Source organism: Ranitomeya variabilis, chromosome 8 (assembly GCF_051348905.1).
Source record: "Ranitomeya variabilis isolate aRanVar5 chromosome 8, aRanVar5.hap1, whole genome shotgun sequence".
Taxonomy (NCBI): Eukaryota; Metazoa; Chordata; class Amphibia; order Anura; family Dendrobatidae; genus Ranitomeya; species Ranitomeya variabilis.
The window spans coordinates 161,277,580-161,300,387 of NC_135239.1; the positions used below are offsets into that span (position 1 = coordinate 161,277,580).

The following is a 22,808-nucleotide window of genomic DNA, read 5'->3' on the forward strand; positions in this document are numbered from 1 at the left end:
GCATTGATGCTACACCTTTGGCTAAAAATAAACCCCAGTTTTGGACACAGGTGACCATGTGCATGGCGCCAGCCCATGAGGAAGATTGTCGTTTCTGGTGTTGCATAATTTGCATGATGCTATTGTGCTGGGTTTTCCATGGTTGCAGATACATAATCCTGTGTTGGATTGGAAGTCTATGTCTGTGACTAGTTGGGGTTGTCAGGGGGTTCATAATGACGTTCCTGTGATGTCAATCTCCTCTTCCTCCTCTTCTGAAGTTCCAGAGTTTTTGTCTGATTTTCAGGATGTATTCGATGAGCCCAAGTCCAGTTCCCTTCCACCGCATAGGGACTGTGATTGTGCTATTGACTTGATTCCAGGCTATAAGTTTCCTAAGGGCTGACTTTTCAACCTGTCTGTGCCTGAACATACCGCCATGCGGAGTTATGTTAAGAAGTCTTTGGAGAAAGGGCATATTCGGCCATCTTCTTCACCGTTGGGAGCGGGATTTTTTTTTGTTGCTAAGAAGGATGGCTCCTTGAGACCCTGTATTGATTATCGCCTCTTGAATAAGATCACGGTCAAGTTTCAATACCCGTTACCTTTGCTTTCCGATTTGTTTGCCAGGATTAAGGGGGCTAGTTGGTTTACTAAAATTGACCTTCGGGGGGCATATAATCTTGTTCGTATTAAGCAGGGTGACGAATGGAAAACTGCGTTTAATACGCCCGAAGGCCATTTTGAATACCTTGTGATGCCATTCGGGCTCTCTAATGCTCCATCAGTTTTTCAGTCCTTCATGCATGATATCTTCCGGAATTATCTTGATAAATTCATGATTGTATATTTGGATGACATCTTAATTTTTTCCGATGATTGGGAGTCTCATGTGAAACAGGTCTGGATGGTATTTCAGATCCTTTGTGATAATGCTTTGTTTGTGACGGGGTCTAAGTGTCTCTTTGGAGTGCAGAAGGTTTCTTTTTTGGGCTTCATTTTTTCTCCCTCATCTATAGAGATGGATCCGGTTAAGGTTCAGGCCATTCATGATTGGATTCAGCCCACATCCGTGAAGAGCCTTCAGAAATTTTTGGGCTTTGCTAATTTTTATCGCCGTTTCATTGCTAACTTCTCCAGTGTGGTTAAACCCCTGACCGATTTGACGAAGAAAGGCGCTGATGTAACGAATTAGTCCTCTGTGGCTGTCTCTTCCTTTCAGGAGCTTAAACGCCGATTTACTTCTGCCCCGGTGTTGCATCAGCCAGATGTTTCTCTTTCGTTTCAGGTTGAGGTTGACGCTTCTGAGATTGGGGCAGGGGCCGTTTTGTCTCAGAGGAATTCTGATGGTTCCTTGATGAAACCGTGTGCCTTCTTTTCCCGTAAGTTTTCGCCTGCTGAATGCAATTATGATGTCGGCAATCGGAAGTTGTTGGCTATGAAGTGGGCGTTTGAGGAATGGCGACATTGGCTTGAGGGAGCCAAGCACCGTATTGTGGTCTTGACCGATCGTAAAAATCTGATTTACCTCGAGTCTGCCAAACGGCTGAATCCTAGACAGGCTCGATGGTCCCTGTTTTTCTCCCGTTTTGATTTCGTGGTCTAGTATCTTCCGGGTTTTAAGAATATTAAGGCTGAAGCCCTCTCTATGAGTTTTTTGCCTGATTCTCCTGAGGTACTTGAGCCGGTCGGCATTCTGAAGGAAGGGGTGGTCCTTTCTGCCATTTCCCCTGATTTGCGAGGGGTTCTGCAGGAATTTCAGGCTGACAAACCTGACCGCTGTCCAGTGGGGAAACTGTTTGTTCCTGATAGATGGACTAGTAGAGTGATTTCTGAGGTTCATTGTTCTGTGTTGGCTGGCCATCCTGGTATTTTTGGTACCAGAGATTTGGTTGGTAGGTCCTTTTGGTGGCCTTCTTTGTCGCGTGATGTGCGTTCTTTTGTGCAGTCCTGTGGGACTTGTGTGCGGGCCAAGCCTTGTTGTTCCCGTGCTAGTGGGTTGCTTTTGCCTTTGACGGTCCCTGAGAGGCCCTGGACGCATATTTCTATGGATTTTATTTCAGATCTTCCGGTTTCCCAGAGGATGTCGGTTATCTGGGTGGTTTGTGACCGGTTTTCTAAGATGGTTCATTTGGTGCCTTTGCCTAAATTGCCTTCCTCTTCTGATTTGGTTCCGTTGTTTTTTCAGCATGTGGTTCGTTTGCATGGTATTCCGGAGAATATTGTGTCCGACAGAGGTTCCCAGTTTGTTTCTAGGTTTTGGCGGGCCTTTTGTGCTAGGCTGGGCATTGATTTGTCTTTTTCTTCCGCATTTCATCCTCAGACAAATGGCCAGACCGAGCGAACTAATCAGACTTTGGAAACTTATTTGAGATGCTTTGTGTCTGCTGATCAGGATGATTGTGTGGCTTTCTTGCCATTGGCCGAGTTTGCCCTTAATAATCGGGCTAGTTCGGCTACCTTGGTTTCGCCCTTCTTTTGTAATTTTGGTTTTCATCCTCGTTTTTCTTCGGGGCAAGTTGAGCCTTCTGATTGTCCTGGTGTGGATTCTGTGGTTGACAGGTTGCAGCAGATTTGGGCTCATGTGGTGGACAATTTGGTGTTGTCTCAGGAGGAGGCTCAGCGTTTTGCTAACCGTCATCGGTGTGTTGGTTCCCGGCTTCGGGTTGGGGATTTGGTCTGGTTGTCTTCCCGTCATGTTCCTATGAAGGTTTCTTCCCCTAAGTTTAAGCCTCGGTTTATTGGTCCTTATAGGATTTCTGAGATTATCAATCCGGTGTCTTTTCGTTTGGCCCTTCCGGCCTCTTTTGCCATCCATAATGTTTTCCATAGATCTTTATTGCGGAAATATGTGGTGCCCGTTGTTCCCTCTGTTGATCCTCCTGCTCCTGTGTTGGTTGATGGGGAGTTGGAGTATGTGGTTGAGAAGATTTTGGATTCTCGCTTTTCGAGGCGGAGGCTTCAGTACCTTGTCAAATGGAAGGGTTATGGCCAGGAGGATAATTCTTGGGTTTTTGCCTCTGATGTCCATGCTGCTGATTTGGTCCGTGCCTTTCATCTGGCTCGTCCTGATCGGCCTGGGGGCTCTGGTGAGGGTTCGGTGACCCCTCTTCAAGGGGGGGGTACTGTTGTGAATTCTGCTCTTGGGCTCCCTCCGGTGGTTGTTGGTGGTAGTGCAGTTGTCTTGGGGTTGTAATCCAGGGCAGGTGTTTCTGCTGATTGCAGCTCTATTAGGTATTTAGGTGTGCAGGATCCATGAGTCCTTGCCAGTTGTCCATTGTACTTGGAGGGATTGCATCTCTCTCTGGCTCCTCATGCCCTGCTGCCAATTCAGCTAAGATAAGTGTCTGTTTTTTTGTCTCTGTGCACACATGCAGTGTGCTTTGCAATTCAGTGCAATTCATTGTGTTTTTGTCCAGCTTAGACCTTGTTTGGATTTTTCAGTCATGCTGGATTCTCAGGAGATGCAGATATACTTTCTATGTCTTTAGTTAGATGTAGAATATTTGTATTATCTGCTGTGGATATTTTTAGGATTTTAATACTGACCGCTTAGAATTCTGTCCTATCCTTTTCTATTTAGCTAGAAGTGCCTCTTTTGCTAAATCCTGTTTTTCTGCCTGCGTGTGTCTTTCCTCTTATACTCACAGTCAATATTTGTGGGGGGCTGCCTATCCTTTGGGGTTCTGCTCTGAGGCAAGATAGAATTCCCATTTCCATCTATAGGGGTATTTAGTCCTCTGGCTGTGTCGAGGTGTCTAGGACGTGTTAGGTACATCCCACGGCTACTTCTAGTTGCGGTGTTAGTTTAGGGTTTGCGGTCAGTACAGGTACAACCTACTCCTGAGAAAGTCTCTCATGCGGCTCCAAGGTTACCGGATCATAACACTAAGGATCTCTGGGAACTCCTTCAAGATTGTTGGAAGACCATTCCCGGTGACTACCTCTTGAAGCTCATCAAGAGAATGCCAAGAGTGTGCAAAGCAGTCATCAAAGCAAAAGGTGGCTACTTTGAAGAACCTAGAATATGACTTATTTTCAGTTGTTTAACACTTTTTTGTTAAGTATTTAATTACACATGTGTTAATTCATAATTTTGATGCCTTCAGTGTGAATGTACAATTTTCATAGTCATGAAAATACAGAACAATCTTTAAATGAGAAGGTGTGTCCAATCTTTTGGTCTGTACTGTGTATATATATGTGTGTGTGTGTGTGTGTGTGTGTGTGTGTGTGTGTGTGTATATAAATATATATACATATTTTAAAGCTTGAATTGTATCTGTTATATTTCACAGTCTAAGCTGCATACATTATATAGATCTTTTTGACCTGAATAACTGATGTACTTACTTTACTTATTTTGAAAATCCACTTCATAATGGCTTTACAGTCTTTTTTGAAATGTTAAACCTATTCTTCTTCCTTGATTGACAGCTCCTCAGTGTCCTTCCTGCTGATGAAATCTCACACTGCTCAGTAAAAGCTGCAGCTGTCAGGCTGGGTGGGCAGAGGCTGAATATACATGGACTCATGAGTAGAGCTGAGCGAACCTGAACTGCAAAGTTTGGAGTTCATACCGGATACCTAGCATCTGGTGCTGAACTCCGAACACGGACTTCTCCTGGAAGTCCATTTTGCAGTTCAGAGTTCTGGGAGAGAAGGACCATTTTACAACACCAAAGTTCGGGTCCCCACTGACTTCTATGGGGTTCGGGATAAAAATTGGTTAGAGTTCTAGTACCTTAACCAAACTTTGGACTAAAGTTCGGACGAACCCGAATTTCCAGGGGTCCATTCATCCCTACTCATTAGCTATTTCACACTATAGCTGGTCTCATAGACTGCTCATTTTTGTGTAAATCTTTTATTAAAGCAATTTGCATACATATATTCATTATAGGTCAAATCGTAATTGACATAAATGCATATAACGCTTTGATGCAAACATTTTAAGCAAGAAGGATACATAAGGTATGAGGAGGCTTGAATAGTATTTTGTAAACCAGAAATAAATAATGTCTATAGGTCAACACATCCATACATCAAAGCCTCCTGATGATCCGTAAAGGTGAAACGCGTAGAGGCGCACCATGATATCTCCTGAATTATGATGAGTATCATTCCTGGTTTACTGCTCTACTGCACTGTTACCCATGTACTTTTGTCAAATTAATTTCTGCAATAATTATAAATGAGGCAGATAGTCCCATATAAGAGTGGCATATCGTTGGTTTTTGATGAGAACAGCCTCTTTAAAATAATTTGCATATGATTGTATATATGAGAGATGCGATATTTTTGTTTTGGCAATACATTTTATAGGTGCATGGTTAGATTGTTGTAGGTGATACTGACTATTTAGTCAGGGTTTTCATCTATTTCTGCCTTGCTTGTTATAAATTTATCAAGTAAACTATTATATGGTTCTGGTACTGCTTTGAGCTACCCATAGGGAATCCAAGGGATAGCCGTCGCAGAGTGGGGGCGCCAATTCCGCTGTACAGTAGGGTGCCAACCTCCACAGCAAGGCAGTTATTGAGGCTAGGGAGCAGTTTAGCCAGGAATACTTGTTCACTTTATAGCACTTTATTCTGCACTGTTTTGCACTTTGTATGTCTGTGTCTCTCACCCTATCAAAAATCTATATAGGGTGTTTCTCACCCTATTAAAAATAAAAAAATATATATATATTTTCTGCCCTATTTATTAGTGGGTAATTTTGATTATCGATATCTATCTACCCTTATCTTGTTTCCTGTTGGATATTTGGTAGCCCGGCTGTGACACATCTATATATAGGGCAATAATAGGAGATTTAGGGCAAGTCGTCGTTGAGTGGGGGCGCCAATCTCGTTTATTTGTAGGGTGCCAACCTCCACTGTCAGGTAGTAGGCATCCAGTGTCCCCTGGATAGGATACCAGCTAGAGAGCACGGTTGTTAGTGTTGGTATGTCTGTGGTTGTGGTTTATGGTTTTAATTAATAAAGTATTGTTTTATATAGCTAATTGAGAGTTATAGGTTATTTGGTGATATATTGAGGCTTGAATAGTACAATTATTTGTAACAACTTGGAATAAGCCTATATGAACAGCTGAATTTTAAATATAAAGAAATAGCTATAACTTAGCATTGCATAATAACCGTGAATTAGTTTAAACTTTGATTATGTGTAAGAGAACATAAAGAAAGAGAGAGAAAGAAGAGAGAAAAGGGGGAAGGTGAGGGGAAGAAGAGGGGGGGGATTAGGATCCTGGTTTCTCCTCTGCGCTTAATCTTGTCCTATCCAAGATGTCAGATCTGAAGTCTCCCTGAACATGATCCATGGAGACCATATATTCAGCACCGTGTCTAGGGTTCCCGTATCTTGTCCGATCAACTGCTCCATTCTGTAGATATGGTTCAGTTCTAGAACAAGATCAGCACGTGATGGGGATTTGGATTGTTTCCAATACCTGGGAATCAGATTTCGTGCGGCTGTGAGGAAGTGTCTAAGAAGACCTCTTTTAAACCTGGCAATGGAGAGATCGCATATCGATAACAAGGCCAGCTCCATAGTCGGCTGCATCCTGCAGAGGGACAGTTTATGAAGATCAAAAACATCCCTCCAGAATTTACGAATGGAGGGGCAAGACCACCAAATGTGGGAGTACGAACCCTTTTCTGTCCAACATCTCCAGCATACATCAGGGGTGGATGGAAACATACCATGGATACTGTCCGGGCATCTATACCATCGTGACAATAGTTTATAGCTTCTCTCCTGGTAATCAGCACATAACGAAGATCTGAAGGTATGAAGGAGACACTTGGATCTATCCTCTAACGATAAAGTTTTGTTTAAATCATTCTCCCACTTTGTGAAGAAAACAGGTGAGCCAGACGCGGATACCTGATGGTCTTGCAACATCCTATACAGGAATGATGCCGAGCGCACTGGAGGACCCGCACCCAGGCATGCCGACTCAAAGGGAGTGAGGGGTCTAAATATTTTGGCCTGTCTAGAAATCACATTAATGAAACTTTTGATCTGTTCATATAGAAACCATGAGCCGGGAGGTGGATCTGAATCGCCAAAAAGGAACCGAAGGGGCTTTATTGTAGAATGGGTTATATAATCATAGACTATCGGGTGGTTGTCTCTATGCTTGTGTAAGAAGAAGGCTTTGCCCTGTCCTGCCGGAAAGTCTAGGTTATCAACAATCGGGGTCATGGGGCCGGGCATTGAGGAGATATCGAGTTTTTGGCTGCCATTTTTAATGAAGAGCGCTAAATTTCTCGTAATGAAGGGAAGGTCCTCTCTCCTTTCATGAGCGTTTTTCTTTTGCCAAATGGTGTTAATGGGATTGGTCGCCAGGAGATTAAGTTCTAAGTTCACCCATTTTTTGTTGTGGGCTTGATGAAAAAGGTCCAGAACACAGGTACCCAGGGATGCATAGTTGTAAAGTTGGAAGTTTGGAAGTCCCAATCCCCCCACCTGTTTAGCCCTGCTTAGGAGTAGATAAGATATACGTGCGCGTTTGCCGGACCAAATATACCGTGTGATCATGGCCTTAAGCCTGGAGAAAAAGGAGGGTGGGAGGGCCATAGGAATAGTCTGAAAAAAGTAAAGAAGGCGAGGTAGTAAATCCATCTTGATGGAGTTTATTCTGCCCAGCCAGGATAAATGAAGTTTATTCCACCCTCCTAGGTCTGACTCCGCTCTACGGAGGGCGGGTCCAAAATTGGCGTCATATAACTGTGATGATTTAGATGTCAGTGCGATGCCCAGATATTTAAGTGAATCCGATCGCCATCTGAACGGGAATGATGAGCTCAATTGGGAGACCAGGGAGGGCGGGAGGGATATATTTAAAACTTCCGATTTGTGAGAGTTCATCTTGAAATTGCTCAGGAGCCCGAATCTCCGGAGCTCTGAGATGATATTAGGTATGGTGGTCAGAGGGGAGGAGATGTACATAAGCACGTCGTCAGCAAAGAGGGCCAATTTGTGTTCTTCTGACTTAATCTTTACTCCCTTTATAGATGGATTATTGCGTATCGCGTTGGCTAAGTGTTCCATAGTTAAAACATATAGTAAGGGTGAGAGAGGACACCCCTGCCTAGTGCCATTGCAAATTCGCACAGGGTTTGATAGGGACCCATTCACTCTGATCTGCGCCGTGGGGGCCTCGTAGAGAGCCATGATACCTCTCAGCATCTTCTTTTTAAGCCCAATACCCTCCAGAGCCCCGAGCATGAAATCCCATCCCACCCTGTCAAACGCCTTCTCGGCGTCAATTGAGAGTATACACAAAGGGTCGCCCTCTCTATTAGCCCTATCAATCAGAGAGATGGATCTCATGGTGTTATCTCTTGCTTCCCTTCCCGGGATAAAACCAACCTGGTCCTGGTTAATCAGATGGGGTAAGAGACCGTTTAGCCTCTTAGCTATCATTTTAGCGTATATTTTGACGTCTATATTAATAAGTGAGATGAGGCGATAGCTGCTACAGAGCGCAGGATCTCTCTCCGGCTTTGGAATGACCGTGATATGTGCAGCCAGGGTCTCCGGTGGAAAGGATCCCCCCGATGCCACATAATTACAAGAGGTTAGGAGCGGAGTACATAGCAAATCTGAAAACTGTTTATAAAAGCTAGCTGTAAAGCCGTCAGGTCCAGGGCTCTTACCCGGCTTCAGGTCCCCAACCACTGCGGAGATCTCCCCTAGAGAGAAATCGTCCTCCAATCCCGCCAAACGCTCCTCCGGAACAGTAGGTAACCGATTTAACTGAATATACGATTTAATTTTATCTCGGAGCAAATGCGAGGGGAGATCATTATAATGGCCCTTTAAGTTGTAGAGAGAACTATAATAGTCATGGAAACTAGCGAGTATGTCCTGTGTACTGAAGACTTTTTTGTTTCCAGCATTTTTAATGTATGGGATGAATGTTTGGGGACCCCGGGGGTGTAAGGCCTTTGACAAGAGCTTGCCACTTTTGTTGCCCAGGTAATAGAAGCGACTCTTTATCTTTTCTCTTAGGCACCGGGACTTTTGATCTAAAATAGTGAGCAACCTCTGCCTGGCCGTGGACAGGTCCGAAAGGGTGGACGGAGAGAGATCCTGTTTATGTTTTGTTTCAAGTTCGTGAATCTGGGAAGACAACTCTGCAATTTCTGCAGTACGCTCTCTTTTAAGACGGGCACCATGTGATATAAACACCCCTCTCAGTATACATTTTAGAGCCTCCCATTTAATCGAGGGGGACGTGGGATCGTTAACATGGTCCACCACAAATCCGTTAATGGAGCGCTTCACTTCTAAGACACAGGTCGGATCCTGTAGAAGATTTTCGTTCAATCTCCAGGAGAATCTGGATCTCGCAATGGGATCTAACTGTATTGTAAGATAGATGGGAGCGTGGTCAGACCTCAAAATCGACCCCACGTCAGCCTCCACCCCGCTATCAAGCAGGGAGTGTGAGACAAAGAAGTAGTCGATTCTACTATATGTAGAGTACAATGAGGGAATAGAAGCTATAATCCCTCACGCCCGGGTGCAGCGCCCTCCACACGTCCATCAGCCGCAAATCACTCAACTGCCTCCCCACTTTTTTGATGGAGGATATAGGGTATGAGGACTTACCTGACGACACGTCAAGCAAAGGATTCATTGGGAGATTGAAGTCACCTCCGAGGATTATTGGAGCACTTCCAGCAAATTGTTCTAGAAGCCTTTTACATGTGGAGCCGAATCTGTGCTGGCCCTGATTAGGAAAATAAACATTTGCCAATATGAGTTCGCGAGATCTCCAAGCCAGTTTCAGAAAGATAAATCTCCCTTCAGTATCGATTATGGAATCAAGGATCTCCGGAATGAAGGACCTATGGAAGCCGATAGACACCCCTTTAGATTTTGAGTGGGGATTGGTGCTGTGGAACCACTTGGGGTAGTAATACGATGTACAATCCGGAGTCACACCTGACTTAAAGTGGGTCTCCTGTAATAATAAAATTGAGACACGTTGCTTATGGCTAGAGTATAGCACCTGTCTTCTTTTTTCTGGTATGTTGAGCCCCTTAACATTGAAGGAGCAAAACTTAACTCTAGCCATAATCAAGGTGATGGACAAACAGCAGATTGCGAGGACAACGAGACCAGGCCCAGGGGGGGTCCATGTGTGTTGTTTAGGCTGAGGGTAAGGTAAGGAATTTGGAGGAGAAGACCAAGAAGAGGAGGGGGAGGGGACCTAAATAGTTTAGGCTGAGAAAGGAAAGTGAGAAAGAAGAGAAATAAACACCTAGATAAGGAAGTCTTGGTGCAACAGCGCCTCAAGATAACGCCGCTTGCACCAATTTGGGTGAGGTGAAGCCAAAAAAAAAAGGGTTCGATCCCCAAGGCACCCCCCGGCTTAAAGGAAAAATCAACAGTTTTGTAACATTATATAAAAGTAAACATCGAGCACTTAATAACTAAACCCATTTAGGTTAAACTGAAACTCTAACCAGAAGGTATAGATAGCATAGAAAGGAATTAGATTAATTAGACTCCAATGTAATATTAAATAATCAAGATAGGCAAACAAATTTAACGTATGCGGAGTCAGAATGTATAATGAAACACAGTTAATTCCAGTAGCATATCTAGCCCAAGAGTAGGAAGGTTAAATAGAGAGTAGTGGAACAATGTGAGACTCAATAAGGATAGACAGAGCATCCAAAAAGAGTTCTCAGGTCTGGTCAAGGGACAAATCATGTTTCTTGTGTTGCTTAGCTCGCTGAACCTTTGACCATCTCGGTGAAATATCAGGAAGCAGAGGAGAGCTAGGCCAGTCAGGTAGGGCAGTCATCGGCAGTTCAAAAGTACCTAGGAAATTGGGCAGGTCCCCCAGATTGCGGAAGATAGCTGTTTTCCCACCTTTGAAGGCAATCAATTGAAATGGAAAGCCCCATTTATAGGGGATATCTTTTCCCTGGATTAGGGATAGTAGTGGACGTAGAGCTCTTCTCAGTTGTAAGGTCCGCCTAGACAAGTCTGATAGTATCAAAATCTGTGTTCCACAGAAATGGATTGGACCCTTCTGTCTAGCCGCTAGCATTATGGATTCCTTAACCTTGTAATAATGTAGTCTGCAGATGACATCTCTGGGTCTAGAGTCTGATTGTGGTTTCGGGCCGAGGGATCTGTGAATTCGGTCAAATTCTATGGAGCCCGACCCATCATCACTTATGATTTCAAGAAATAGCTTCTGTACTGTGGGATCCAGCTCAGCTGGGCTTATAGACTCCGGCAAACCGCGTATCCTGATATTATTGCGCCTGTTACGGTTCTCTAAATCCTCCATTCCAGTCGCCAATTCCTCCAATCTCAGTATATGACTCGTCAAGACCTCTCTATGGGTTTGTAGCTCTTGTAGTACAATATCCTGGGTTTTCTCGACCTCCTCCACTCTTGTTGTAAATTCTGATTTTAAAGCATGGAGTTCCTTTTTGTAGGAGTTTTCTATTCTGCAGGCGAATTTCTCCAGGTCTATTTTGGTAGGAAGAGTTCTTATTAGTTTGCTAAGGTCCTGTACATTCATATCCTCAAGGAGGTCATTACTGTCGTCACCTCCCTCAGATGCTCTTTCAGGTGAGTTGTGAGGAGTCAGTGAGCCTTGTGAGGGCGAACGATCTCCAGAGACCTTAATGGAGGCGTGGGACCTGGTATTTCTATGCTGCTTATTACTGGTTAAATAGCGATCCATGTCTGAGGAGTGGGATGCAGAGTCCAGAAATACCTCAGGGCGTTTTTTGGTTTTGCCCATGAACTTAATGATTTGTAAGCTTATAAATGGCCGGGGGGAGCACACAGGAGACCCGAGGGGCTACATGCCGTATCCCAAACCCCGCTCAGCTAGAACCTCTCCCCAGAAGAACTTCCTCTTTTTAGGTATCGGGGGTTAAACCAGGGCTTTGCCAATGCAGAGCAGGCTCTCCAGGCTAACTGCGGCTGGAGGGGGTATAACGTCACTATGGGGAGCTATTCCCGCTCCTTCCTGGCTGTAATGGCGACGTTTGGCGCCGAAAAGAGGGACCGGGGGGAGGGAGTGGGGGAGCGAAGGCCAACTCCGCTCCAGCTCCCTCAGACCTCCACTCCTCTCCCGAACCCGGGATGCAGCTGCGAGTGTAGGGGGGCGCCAGGGGTAAGTAGCGCGGGAGTCCTCCTTCACAGCAGATCTCCCTGGTCCGAGCTGTGAGCCCGCAGGCCGGCGCCGACCTCAGGGGAGGGGACAGGCAGACCCCCCGCACCGGTCACGATCCCGGACTCACCGGACCCGCTGTGATGCACCTCGATCCCCCTCCCTGCCGGATCGCGACAAGTCCGCTCCTGAGTCCGACCGACCGCCTCAGCCGTTTGCCGCTTCCCCTTAGCTGGGGACACCACGGAGGTGCAGCAATGGCGCCGTCCAGGTATGGCGCCGGGTGTTAATACAGGCGTCCTCACTGTGGAATGCCGTTCTCGGAGCCTGTTCCAGGCAGCGTCGGTTAGGGGGTTCTCTGAGCTTCGGAATGGAGGGTTCCCCCGGTCTTAAGTGCGCTTTTGGGGTCTCCAGAAAGCAAAAACCAGGGAGCTCGTGTCAGCCACGTCTGATCTGCTCGAGCTCCAGGCCACGCCCCAGACTGCTCATTTTAATATCAAGATTAAACAGCCATTCTAACACGGATTTTCACAGTAAGTGCACCTGTTTCATCCAGTCTAAGAGCTGTATTTAAAGTCTGATAATACTATTAACCTGCAGATATAGGATTCTTCTGCAGATGAATGGTGTTATGGGATGCCCGGCCGCTGTACTGCAAATGCTGCCCTTGGGAGAAAATTAACTCAGTTTCTCCCAGGAACTGCCAGCTTTTAGCCATTGCTTAAATAAATAAATAGTTGTTTTCGGCAGCACTTTGTCTTTTGTAATCTGGATATATTGTGAACAGGACACATGCTGCTGAGAACATTGACGGTGTAGCCATCATTCTGTTTGCATTCTGTGGTCGGCCTGTCTAAACAGGCTATTAAATGACCATCAGCTTCTACTGATCGGCCAGCGTATATCCACCTTCAGACTGCGGCGTTCTCCTATCAGGTATTGATGGCACATCGCTTGATAGCTAGGATAAATTAGTGGCACTACATAACCGTCATTGTCTGCTGTTTGCTCCATGTTTTCAGGGCACTTGTGTGACGGGACAGTGACTATAATCACTATCCATGTACCTGCCGGGGGAAAAGCTGACAGTGGCACAGTGATTTATTGAAAATTGATGGCAAATCAACAAGTATTATAATAATGCCTGTCCTTGATTCTACTAATAATTTTTCATATCTCAGGTGAAGTTGGCTGTCGGCTTGACCGTCATGAAAATATTGGTAGAGGTCACATTGGAGTAGAGGGATTCAGGAAGGCGATGAATGAGCCACGGTTTAATGAGATTCCCATGATTCTCGAGACGCCTGCCAGGTTTGTGCCTTCTGACTATATTATCCTACTTACCCTTTTCATAAAAGATATTCGAAGATGGGAATCTGATTTATCAATGATATAAGTGAAACTTTCTAAAATATCTAAAGGGACTGTCAGCACAGAATGACTGGACAAACCAAGCACAGGTTCTTTGTGCATCACGGCACAACCAATTATTTCTATACATCTTCCCACCTGCTTGGTTTCCATCTATGTCCGCCCCTTCCCGGGCTATATAAAGCCAGAGCTGTCAATCAAATGAGGGGGTAGAGATGGAAAACAGGCAGGTGTATATAAATGATTGGCCCGCTGTGAAGTACCGAGTGGTGGGACTTAGTTTTGTACAGTCATTCTTTGCTGACCGTCCCTTTAAAATACTGTCTGATTTGACTCCTTAAACCTAAAACATTGACTACCATGTGTGAACTTGCTGTACAGACACAGTAAGTCCATGTATGCATCATCACCATAGATTTATTATATGGTCATATAATTATTTGATTTCTGGGATCTCTGTTCCCTGACTGCACTCCAGTTATGTTTCTGACACAGAACCAATGTGGTAAAGGGGTTGTGCCCTTTCAGAAAATCTATCTCCTCGTGTGCAGTTTGCTATTACATAAAACAGCTGCACTTTACTTACCATCCCTTGGTCCAGCACTAAGTCTCTGGCGCTGCTGCCAGTCAGTGAGCTCACCGGCTCTGCCCATGTAGAGGGTATGCGATCAGCCGCTGAGCAATACTAGACACCGGGAGCAGAGACTCGGAGCTGGATCTGGGGGCAGTTAGTAAAGGGGACAACCCCTTTAACTATAAATCTGTAAAGAGCGTGTGTCTTCACAAAATGACCTATGGGTATATTCCGGTTTTTATGTTCAGTGTATTGTTTAAAAAATTTTGGTAATGATTTATTTTTCTCATATCCCTCACCCCCCCCCCAAAAAAAAAGTTAAAATCTTGCAATTTATACATTGGCCACTCAAACTATTCTAGACCCATACGTCATGTTCTTTCAGGAAATAACACATGTACATTAGCAACAATAGACTGACCCTCACATTATCTTTTATAATGAGGCATCTAATGAGCGTGTGCAAAGCTCATTGTGAAGGGAGGAGGAGTAGGTGAGCTGTGACATCAGCTATTGTGATTGGTGGATCCTATATTATCCACTAAAGGTTTTACCTGTCGTTGCAATCCTGGCTCTGCTGATAATGAGACTTCTAAAAAAATCTTCAATAAGAACTAGGAAGTTCAAATCTAATGTAGCCCTAGTGATCACTGTGAAAATAGCAAGATTCATAACAATAAAAAAATACATGTAGCACAAACACTGACACGATGAGTCATTTTCTCACAATAAATTCCCTTTAAACAACACTTTAATTTTGACAAACCCTTCATAAAATGATTTTTCAGTCTGTTTTCCTTTATTACCACCTTTGCGGCAGCCAGAAGATACATGGTTTTTGGCACGGGCACACAGTGTCTACACACAATAAACAATGGGAGGGCGGCATCAATCTGCAGCTGTGATCACTGTATTCATTGTTTTTCTGCAAGTTGTGACTAAATAAAAGGACTTACGTGGGACTGTCTCTCCACCTGTTGCATATCTTTTGGATTGGAGAACACTCCATATGTAAGATTGCGGAGTTCTACTTTAAGAATCCTTATAATGTTTAATTTTTCATCATTTCAATTTCTACAAGTATAAAATAGCGGCAGCATGTGGGTATGACTGTGATCTCAGAGAATAAACATCTGTTGTGTTTTTTATTTATTTTTTTCATTTAATAAACCTTTTCTGTCATTTGACATATGGCTGCCTCTGTAATTTACATTTTTCTATGTATAAAAAAATAACATTGACTTGAACCTGGGTGAAGAAGTGGACTGGCGTGTGCGTATGTGTATGTATATATATATATATTAGCTGTTTCCAGCCAGCTAACGCTCGGCATGCTCATTGCTATCTAATTAACGCTGCTAGTGATTAAACTAAACTAAATAATGACAACATTCAATAGCGCTTACGCAGGTGGTAAATTAACTTAACCCCTTAGTGACGGAGCCAAATTTTTGAAATCTGACCAGTGTCACTTTATGTGGTAATAACTCTGCAACGCTTCAACAAATCCCAGTGATTTTGAGACTGTTTTTTCGTGACACATTATACTTTATGATAATGGTAAATTTAGGTCAATATGTTTTGTGTTTATTTATAAAAAAAATCAAAAATTTGAGAAAAATGTAAACACATTAGCAATTTTCAAAATTTGAATGATTATCCCTTTAATCCAGATGGCCATACCACAGCAAACCATTAATAAATAACATTTCCCACATGTCGGCTTTACATCAGCATCATTTGTAAAATGTTATTTTATTTTGTTAGCATTTTAGGAGGTTTAAAAATGTAGCCGAAATTTTTCATTTTTTCAAGAAAATTTACTAAATTTATTTTTTTAGGGACTTATCCATGTTTGAAGTGACTTTAGGGGTCTCATATATTGGGAAACCCCCAAACGTGATACCATTTTAAAAACAGCACTCCCTGACATATCGAAAACTGCTGTCAGGTAGTTTTTTAATCCTTCAGGTGCTTTACAGAAATTAATGCAAAGTGGTATGACAGAAATGAAAAAGTGTATTTTTACCACCTAAATGCCTCTAACTTCTGAACAGATTACTACAGTCGTCAGACTCTAAGGCCACTATTTGATCATGAATTGCCATGGCAAACATCAGGACCACACAATCATGATCTGAGGGCACCAATTGGGATAAAGCGGAAGCCCCCACACTCTGTTAACCATATATAATGATGTAGTCACTATTTACAGCAGCATCTAAGGGGTTAAACAGATATGGACGGTGCAAACACTGATCGTGGCTGATGCAGAAAGTTGTCAGCTATAGTGCACAACTGACAGATGCTGGATTGTTACCTGTATGGGGAGGCTATTCTCTTATATCTCAGGTCAGTTAAAAGGCGTATTGGCTGTCATTAAGGGGTTAAAATGAAGTTAATAACAATAATAATAATTAAAAATCAGAATAATACTAATACATTTTATTCACAGTGTAAAATCAAAAGCAAACTGGATTCGTGTGATAATGTGTGGGGACGCAGCCTCATGAGGTAATATGTGAGGACGGAGCCTCGTATGGTAATGTGTGGGTACGGAGCCTCGTGTGGTAATGTGGAGGGACGGTGCCTCGTATGGTAATGTGTGAGGACGGAGCCTCGTGTGATAATGTGTGGGGACGGAGCCTCGTGTGGTAATGTGTGGGGACGGAGCCTCGTGTGGTAATGTGTGGGGACGGAGCCTCGTGTGGTAATGTGTGGGGACGGAGCCTCGTGTGGTAATGAGGGGGGACGGAGCCTCGTGTGGTAATGTGGGGGACAGAGCCTCGTGTGGTAATGTGTGGGGACGCAGCCTCGTGTGGTAATGTGTGGGGACGCAGCCTCGTGTGGTAATGTGTGGGGACAGAGCCTCGTGTGGTAATTTGTGGGGACGCAGCCTCATGTGGTAATGTGTGAGGACGGAGCTTCGTATGGTAATGTGTGGGGACGGAGCCTCGTGTGGTAATGTGGAGGGACGGAGCCTCGTGTGGTAATGAGGGGGGATGGAGCCTCGTGTGGTAATGTGTGGGGACAGAGCCTCGTGTGGTAATGTGGGGGGAGGAGCCTCGTGTGGTAATGTGGAGGGACGGACCCTCGTATGGTAATGTGTGGGGACGGAGCCTCGTGTGGTAATGTGTGGGGACAGAGCCTCGTGTGGTAATGTGTGGGGACGGAGCCTCGTGTGGTAATGTGGGGGGGCGGGATTGTGTGTGGTAATCCCGCCCCCCACATTACCACACATAATCCCGCCCCCCACATTACCACACATAATCCCGCCTCCCACATTATCTGTGGTAATGTGGGGGGCAGGATTATGTGTGGTGATGTGGTGGGGGCGGGATTATGTGTGGTAATGTGGGGGGGCGGGATTATGTGTGGTGATGTGGTGGGGGGCGGGATTATGTGTGGTGATGTGGGGGGCGGGATTATGTGTGGTGATGTGGTGGGCGGGATTATGTGTGGTGATGTGGTGGGGGGCGGGATTATGTGTGGTAGTGTGGTGGGGGGGCGGGATTATGTGTGGTGGGGGGGTGGGATTATGTGTGGTGATGTGGTGGGGGGCGGGATTATGTGTGGTTGTCGGGGGGGGGCGTTGTGTGGTGGGGGGGCGGGATTATGTGTGGTTGTCGGGGGGGGCGTTATGTGTGGTGGGGGGGCGGGATTATGTGTGGTGATGTGGTGGGGGGGCGGGATTATGTGTGGTGATGTGGTGGGGGGGCGGGATTATGTGTGGTTGTCGGGGGGCGTTGTGTGGTGGTGTGGTGGGGGGGGCGGGATTGTGTGTGGTAATGTGGTGGGGGGTGGGATTGTGTGGTAATGTGGGGGCGGGATTATGTGTGGTATTGTGGGCGGGCGGGATTATGTGTGGTGATGGGGTGGGGGGCGAGATTATGTGTGGTGATGGGGTGGGGGCGAGATTATGTGTGGTGATGGGGTGGGGGCGAGATTATGTGTGGTGATGGGGTGGGGGCGAGATTATGTGTGGTGATGGGGTGGGGGCGAGATTATGTGTGGTGATGGGGTGGGGGCGAGATTGTGTGGTGATGGGGTGGGGGCGAGATTGTGTGGTGATGGGGTGGGGGCGAGATTATGTGTGGTGATGGGGTGGGGGCGAGATTATGTGTGGTGATGGGGTGGGGGCGAGATTATGTGTGGTGATGGGGTGGGGGCGAGATTATGTGTGGTGATGGGGTGGGGGCGAGATTATGTGTGGTGATGGGGTGGGGGCGAGATTATGTGTGGTAATGTGGTGGGGGCGGGATTATGTGTGGTAATGTGGGGGGCGGGATTGTGTGTGGTGATGTGGTGGGGGCGGGATTATGTGTGGGGATGGGATGGGGGCGGGATTATGTGTGGTGATGTGGGGGGCGGAGCTACTGTGCAGGGAGCGGGATTAGTGAGTAATCACGACGCCTCTTATATATATAGATTATAGATATCTATGGTCAGCCTGTAATTTCAGCTCCAGGTTTGATCCTCAGTCCCGGCAGGAAGCTGAACCGCTGATCTCCTTACAAGTAAATCCAGTCTGAGATGATGCTGTAGTCATTAGCGGAGACACCCGAGGTGGGGGCGCATGCAAATGAGACAAATCATTCTAATAATAATTAAAAGCACAACATGTTAAGTATCAGGTTGTTATGGCGATGGAATGCTAACACTTAACCCCTTCACAGCCCAGTAAACCATAAGCGCTTAATCTGAATATTGCTACTTAACGATGCTTTTGAACAGTGTTCACACTTCATGTAATTAAATAAACACTAGTTAAGGAAGAGAAGTCTCGGTGCCTCTTTTAGCCTGTGAATCCCCATTACTGGCTGCTCCAGGACACGCTGTGGTTGTATGATGGGCTCTCAAATTAAGAGGTCCGAAAGTCTGGATCTGATGGGGACATCTTACGTAGAAGGACACTAGATCTCAATATCACCAGCCTGATAACATACTTGGGGCTTATTCAGACGTCCATACACATTGGTCTCTCATTCAGAGCATTACCGCTTAGTGTATTACTATGAAGTTGTCACGCTCGGGCCGGCAGATCCATAGCCAGTCTGTGCATTGCGGTCCGATCTCTGACCAATTTGCACGGATGGCTCAATGAGCCCTTACAGTGTGATCTGTGCATGTACCGTCATAGTGGGGACAACTGGGAATACATGAGGTGTATAGAAAAACAGGACACAGGGTTATGGCATCAAACTAGTCTGTGAATCCCATTCATTATAGCAAATATATAAAGAAAGAAGACGCCGCGCTACCACAAAAGCCAAATGGGAAAACTTCAAAATATAAACTCACCAACGTGGAGAGTTCATAGAAGAGAATTAGATGAAAATGTCCACGCACAAAAGTACCCCTCTGTATCAGGTTTATGTATTGATAGAGATACTTTTGTGCTTGGCCTTTTTTTTTTCAACCAATTCTCTTTTATAAACTTTCTGCGGTGGTGAAATTATATCTTAAACGTTTCGCGTCTGCCCTAAGAGGTAGGCATGTGCTTTACAGGCTTATGCAACATCTGAACTGTCATTTCCTGCCAGCTAGGTCTCTGGATGAGTTGTCCTTGTGCTTGGTGATGTAAGGCTTGCATGCAGCTGCTCGGCCATGTAGACCTATGTCGTAAAGCTGCTGGTGTGCAGTTTTTGAGCTGATGTTATTTCCAGATCCAGAGATTAGAGCTATACAGTTATTGAGCATCATCCACTTTTATGCTTTTCGTGCCTCAGCCTGATTGATTAGGTGTAGTCTCCGTTAATGACAGCCATCTTCTGCCTTTCTCTCATTCTCGATAACGCTTGAACAACTAAGATCAAATATGATTTAATCTGAGCTTAGATGTGCAATCGGGAGAAGAAAGGGCCTGGAAACTCGCCCTAAGGGCTCGTGCACACGATTGATTCTCTCCTACAAGTGCTATCCATTGTTTTCATGGACAGCACTCATACCTATGATAGTCTATGGTGTTGTGCACACGTCCTATTTTTTTTTTTTTTATCCAGGGAGACGTCCGATTTAGATCCGAGAGGCTGGATCAAAATCAGCAATGCAAGTTTATGGGTCCGTGAAAAAAAATTGGACTGCACTTTAGTTTTTTATGACTCCGTATGTTCAAAAAGGAGTGTCACCCCCAAAATCAATATTTAATAAGCCTTACAGTGTTATAACAGACTTGGCCCCTATAAACATCATACTAGCAATGTATCTGTAATGGTATGGTGCCTGACAAAATTACCTGTAATCCACAAGTAAGTATGGGCAGCCTTCAGTGCTCCACTTTGGGGCTTCCCCTTCATTTTGCATGTTGCTCCTGGTTGACATTGTGCGCTGTCTGAACTACGCCTGCTTGTGTATGTGTGCACTCTGACACTGCCTGACGGCACATGCACACAGTGGGCGACTGCGTTCTCCTCCCTGGTTCCTCTGTTCGTCCACCATTTGCTAAACTAAGACTCCTCTAAAGCCTCTCACCAGCTATATTTAAGGAAGAGGAGACAGCAGAGAACAAATGTGTGTGGCTCCTGATTTCATTCCATCACCAAGTAGGCTAGCCATCAAAGTTCAGGCAGCACTCGCCCCGAGAAACCAGCACTGACCATGAGAAGTGGAGGAAGTCCTCAACATGCCAGATAAGGGGGTGCAAAGGTGCATTAACCCCCCTTGTGCCAAAGCCCCTTATTTGCTTGAAAATGTAAAAATATTTTTCTCAAGCACATTACCAGTAACATGTCCAGTGAGTTTATGAGCTTTATAGGGGCTAAGTCCCCTATATCTCTAAATTGCCTGTTTAATAATGATTTTTGTATATAGGCTAAGTCCCCTATATCTCTATATTGCTTGTTTTAATATTGATTTTTTTATAGGGGCTAAGTCCCATATATCTCTATATTGCTTGTTTAATAATGATTTTTGTATATAGGCTAAGTTCCCCTATATCTCTATATTGCTTGTTAAATATTGATTTTTGTATATAGGCTAAGTTCCCCTATATCTCTATATTGCTTGTTTAATAATGATTTTTTTATAGGGGCTAAGTCCCCTATATCTCTATATTGCTTGTTTAATAATGATTTTTGTATATAGGCTAAGTTCCCCTATATCTCTATATTGCTTGTTTAATAATGATTTTTTTATAGGGGCTAAGTCCCCTATATCTCTATATTGCTTGTTTAATATTGATTTTTGTATATAGGCTAAGTTCCCCTATATCTCTATATTGCTTGTTAAATATTGATTTTTGTATATAGGCCAAGTCCCCTATATCTCTATATTGCTTGTTTAATAATGATTTTTGTATATAGGCCAAGTCCCCCATATCTCTCTATATTGCTTGTTAAATATTGATTTCGGAGATGACAGACTCTTTTAAACAGTTTGATATTCAATGTTAAGAGTTGAAAAAAAAAACTAAAAACTCTCAGTATACGAGCTCCTGAGGGATCGTACATAGAAGTGTCCACTCCAACACTGTATGAAAAAGATCTCACTGTTGGATAGTAAGGGATTCAGACCAGTTATTTATACCCCCAGGACAAGGTAGACCATGACGCGGCTTTATGCAGACAGGGTAGTAAAATGAGGTCTGACATATTAGACCCATACAGACAGTCATGGAGGTTTTTTGTTTTTATATTATCTTTCTTTTTTCCCTAGCTCTGAATTTGAAGACTACTCGAAAGAGATTGATCTTCTGTATTCTCTCTGTGAATGAGGACAGCAGGAGGATGTGCAGGACACGGACGGTGCGGTAAGTGACATCAGGAGGATGTGCAGGACACGGACGGTGCGGTGCTCGCTATGCTTACAGCATGGTTTTCACATACAGTTGATTGATATGTTTTTAGTGCAAATTAAAGATAATATTGCTAGGGCTATGTTCACAGTACAGAGGTTGCGCTATGCTGAGCACATCCTATGTCTCCATTATTTTTTGTGGGATAAAGACATAACCCCCAACTAAGTGCTCAGCGTCAAGCATGTCTGTAGTGTGAACACAGCCTAATAAACACACAGTTGGATCCTGCTGCTTCTATTGTTACAAAAAAGCAGTATAGTCTGCATATTGTTTTTTCATAGGATGGGAACACACAACAATGTGAACTTTTCTGTTCTGTGAAGAAACAGTATGCACAAATATGTCTTGTTTTTACAATAGAAGGTACAGGCATTCTACTCTGCATTTATCTGAGTAAAATAATATTTTTTTTATAGTTTGTAATACAAAAAAGTGGTTTGAATGCAGATTGCTGTCATGGAAGTTCAAGTAATCACGGAACTTTTTTTGTTTTCTTCAACTAGGTTGACTTCCAAGACTATTTGAGACACGGCAAGCAAGTACCCAGTGTCCAGTTGTTGCTGCTATGCCAAAGACACCATTCTTGGGGGGGGCACGTCATTTTTTTTCTCTTGCAATAAATACCTCCTCTGTACTGACAGCAGAATTTTTTTTTTTTGCAGAAAAGATAAAAAATATTTTCCAACATACTTGGTGAAGACTTTGGAGCTACCAATTCACTTCTACAGCCTTTCCATCACATTTGTTTTAGGATTTTTGAAATGCAAAATGATGTAACGTTGTAACCATTTTGCAGCTTTATAACTAGTACAATTGTGTAGTAATGTTCCTGCAGGGGTGCACTTATATTTAACAGGTAATTTGTAATAAAAACTCAAAGCATCTATGTCTGCATGCAAGTTGTGCCTATGACAAGCAGCAAAT

The 22,808-nt window shown here is 44.3% G+C and overlaps 1 protein-coding gene across 3 annotated transcripts in view; it reads left to right on the forward strand.

The window, feature by feature from the left end:
- The window catches only part of LOC143787695 (putative endonuclease 4), a 47,168-nt gene extending 24,400 nt beyond the window's left edge, over positions 1-22,768 (forward strand). For all 3 annotated transcript variants that reach the window (XM_077276639.1, XM_077276640.1, XM_077276642.1), the window contains 3 exons: positions 13,326-13,455; positions 21,743-21,836; positions 22,388-22,768. In XM_077276639.1, the coding sequence (XP_077132754.1) occupies positions 13,326-13,455; positions 21,743-21,800 (188 nt within the window). In that variant the 3' untranslated portion in view covers positions 21,801-21,836; positions 22,388-22,768. The remainder of the gene's footprint in view (positions 1-13,325; positions 13,456-21,742; positions 21,837-22,387) is intronic.
- The last annotated feature ends 40 nt before the right edge of the window (positions 22,769-22,808 follow it).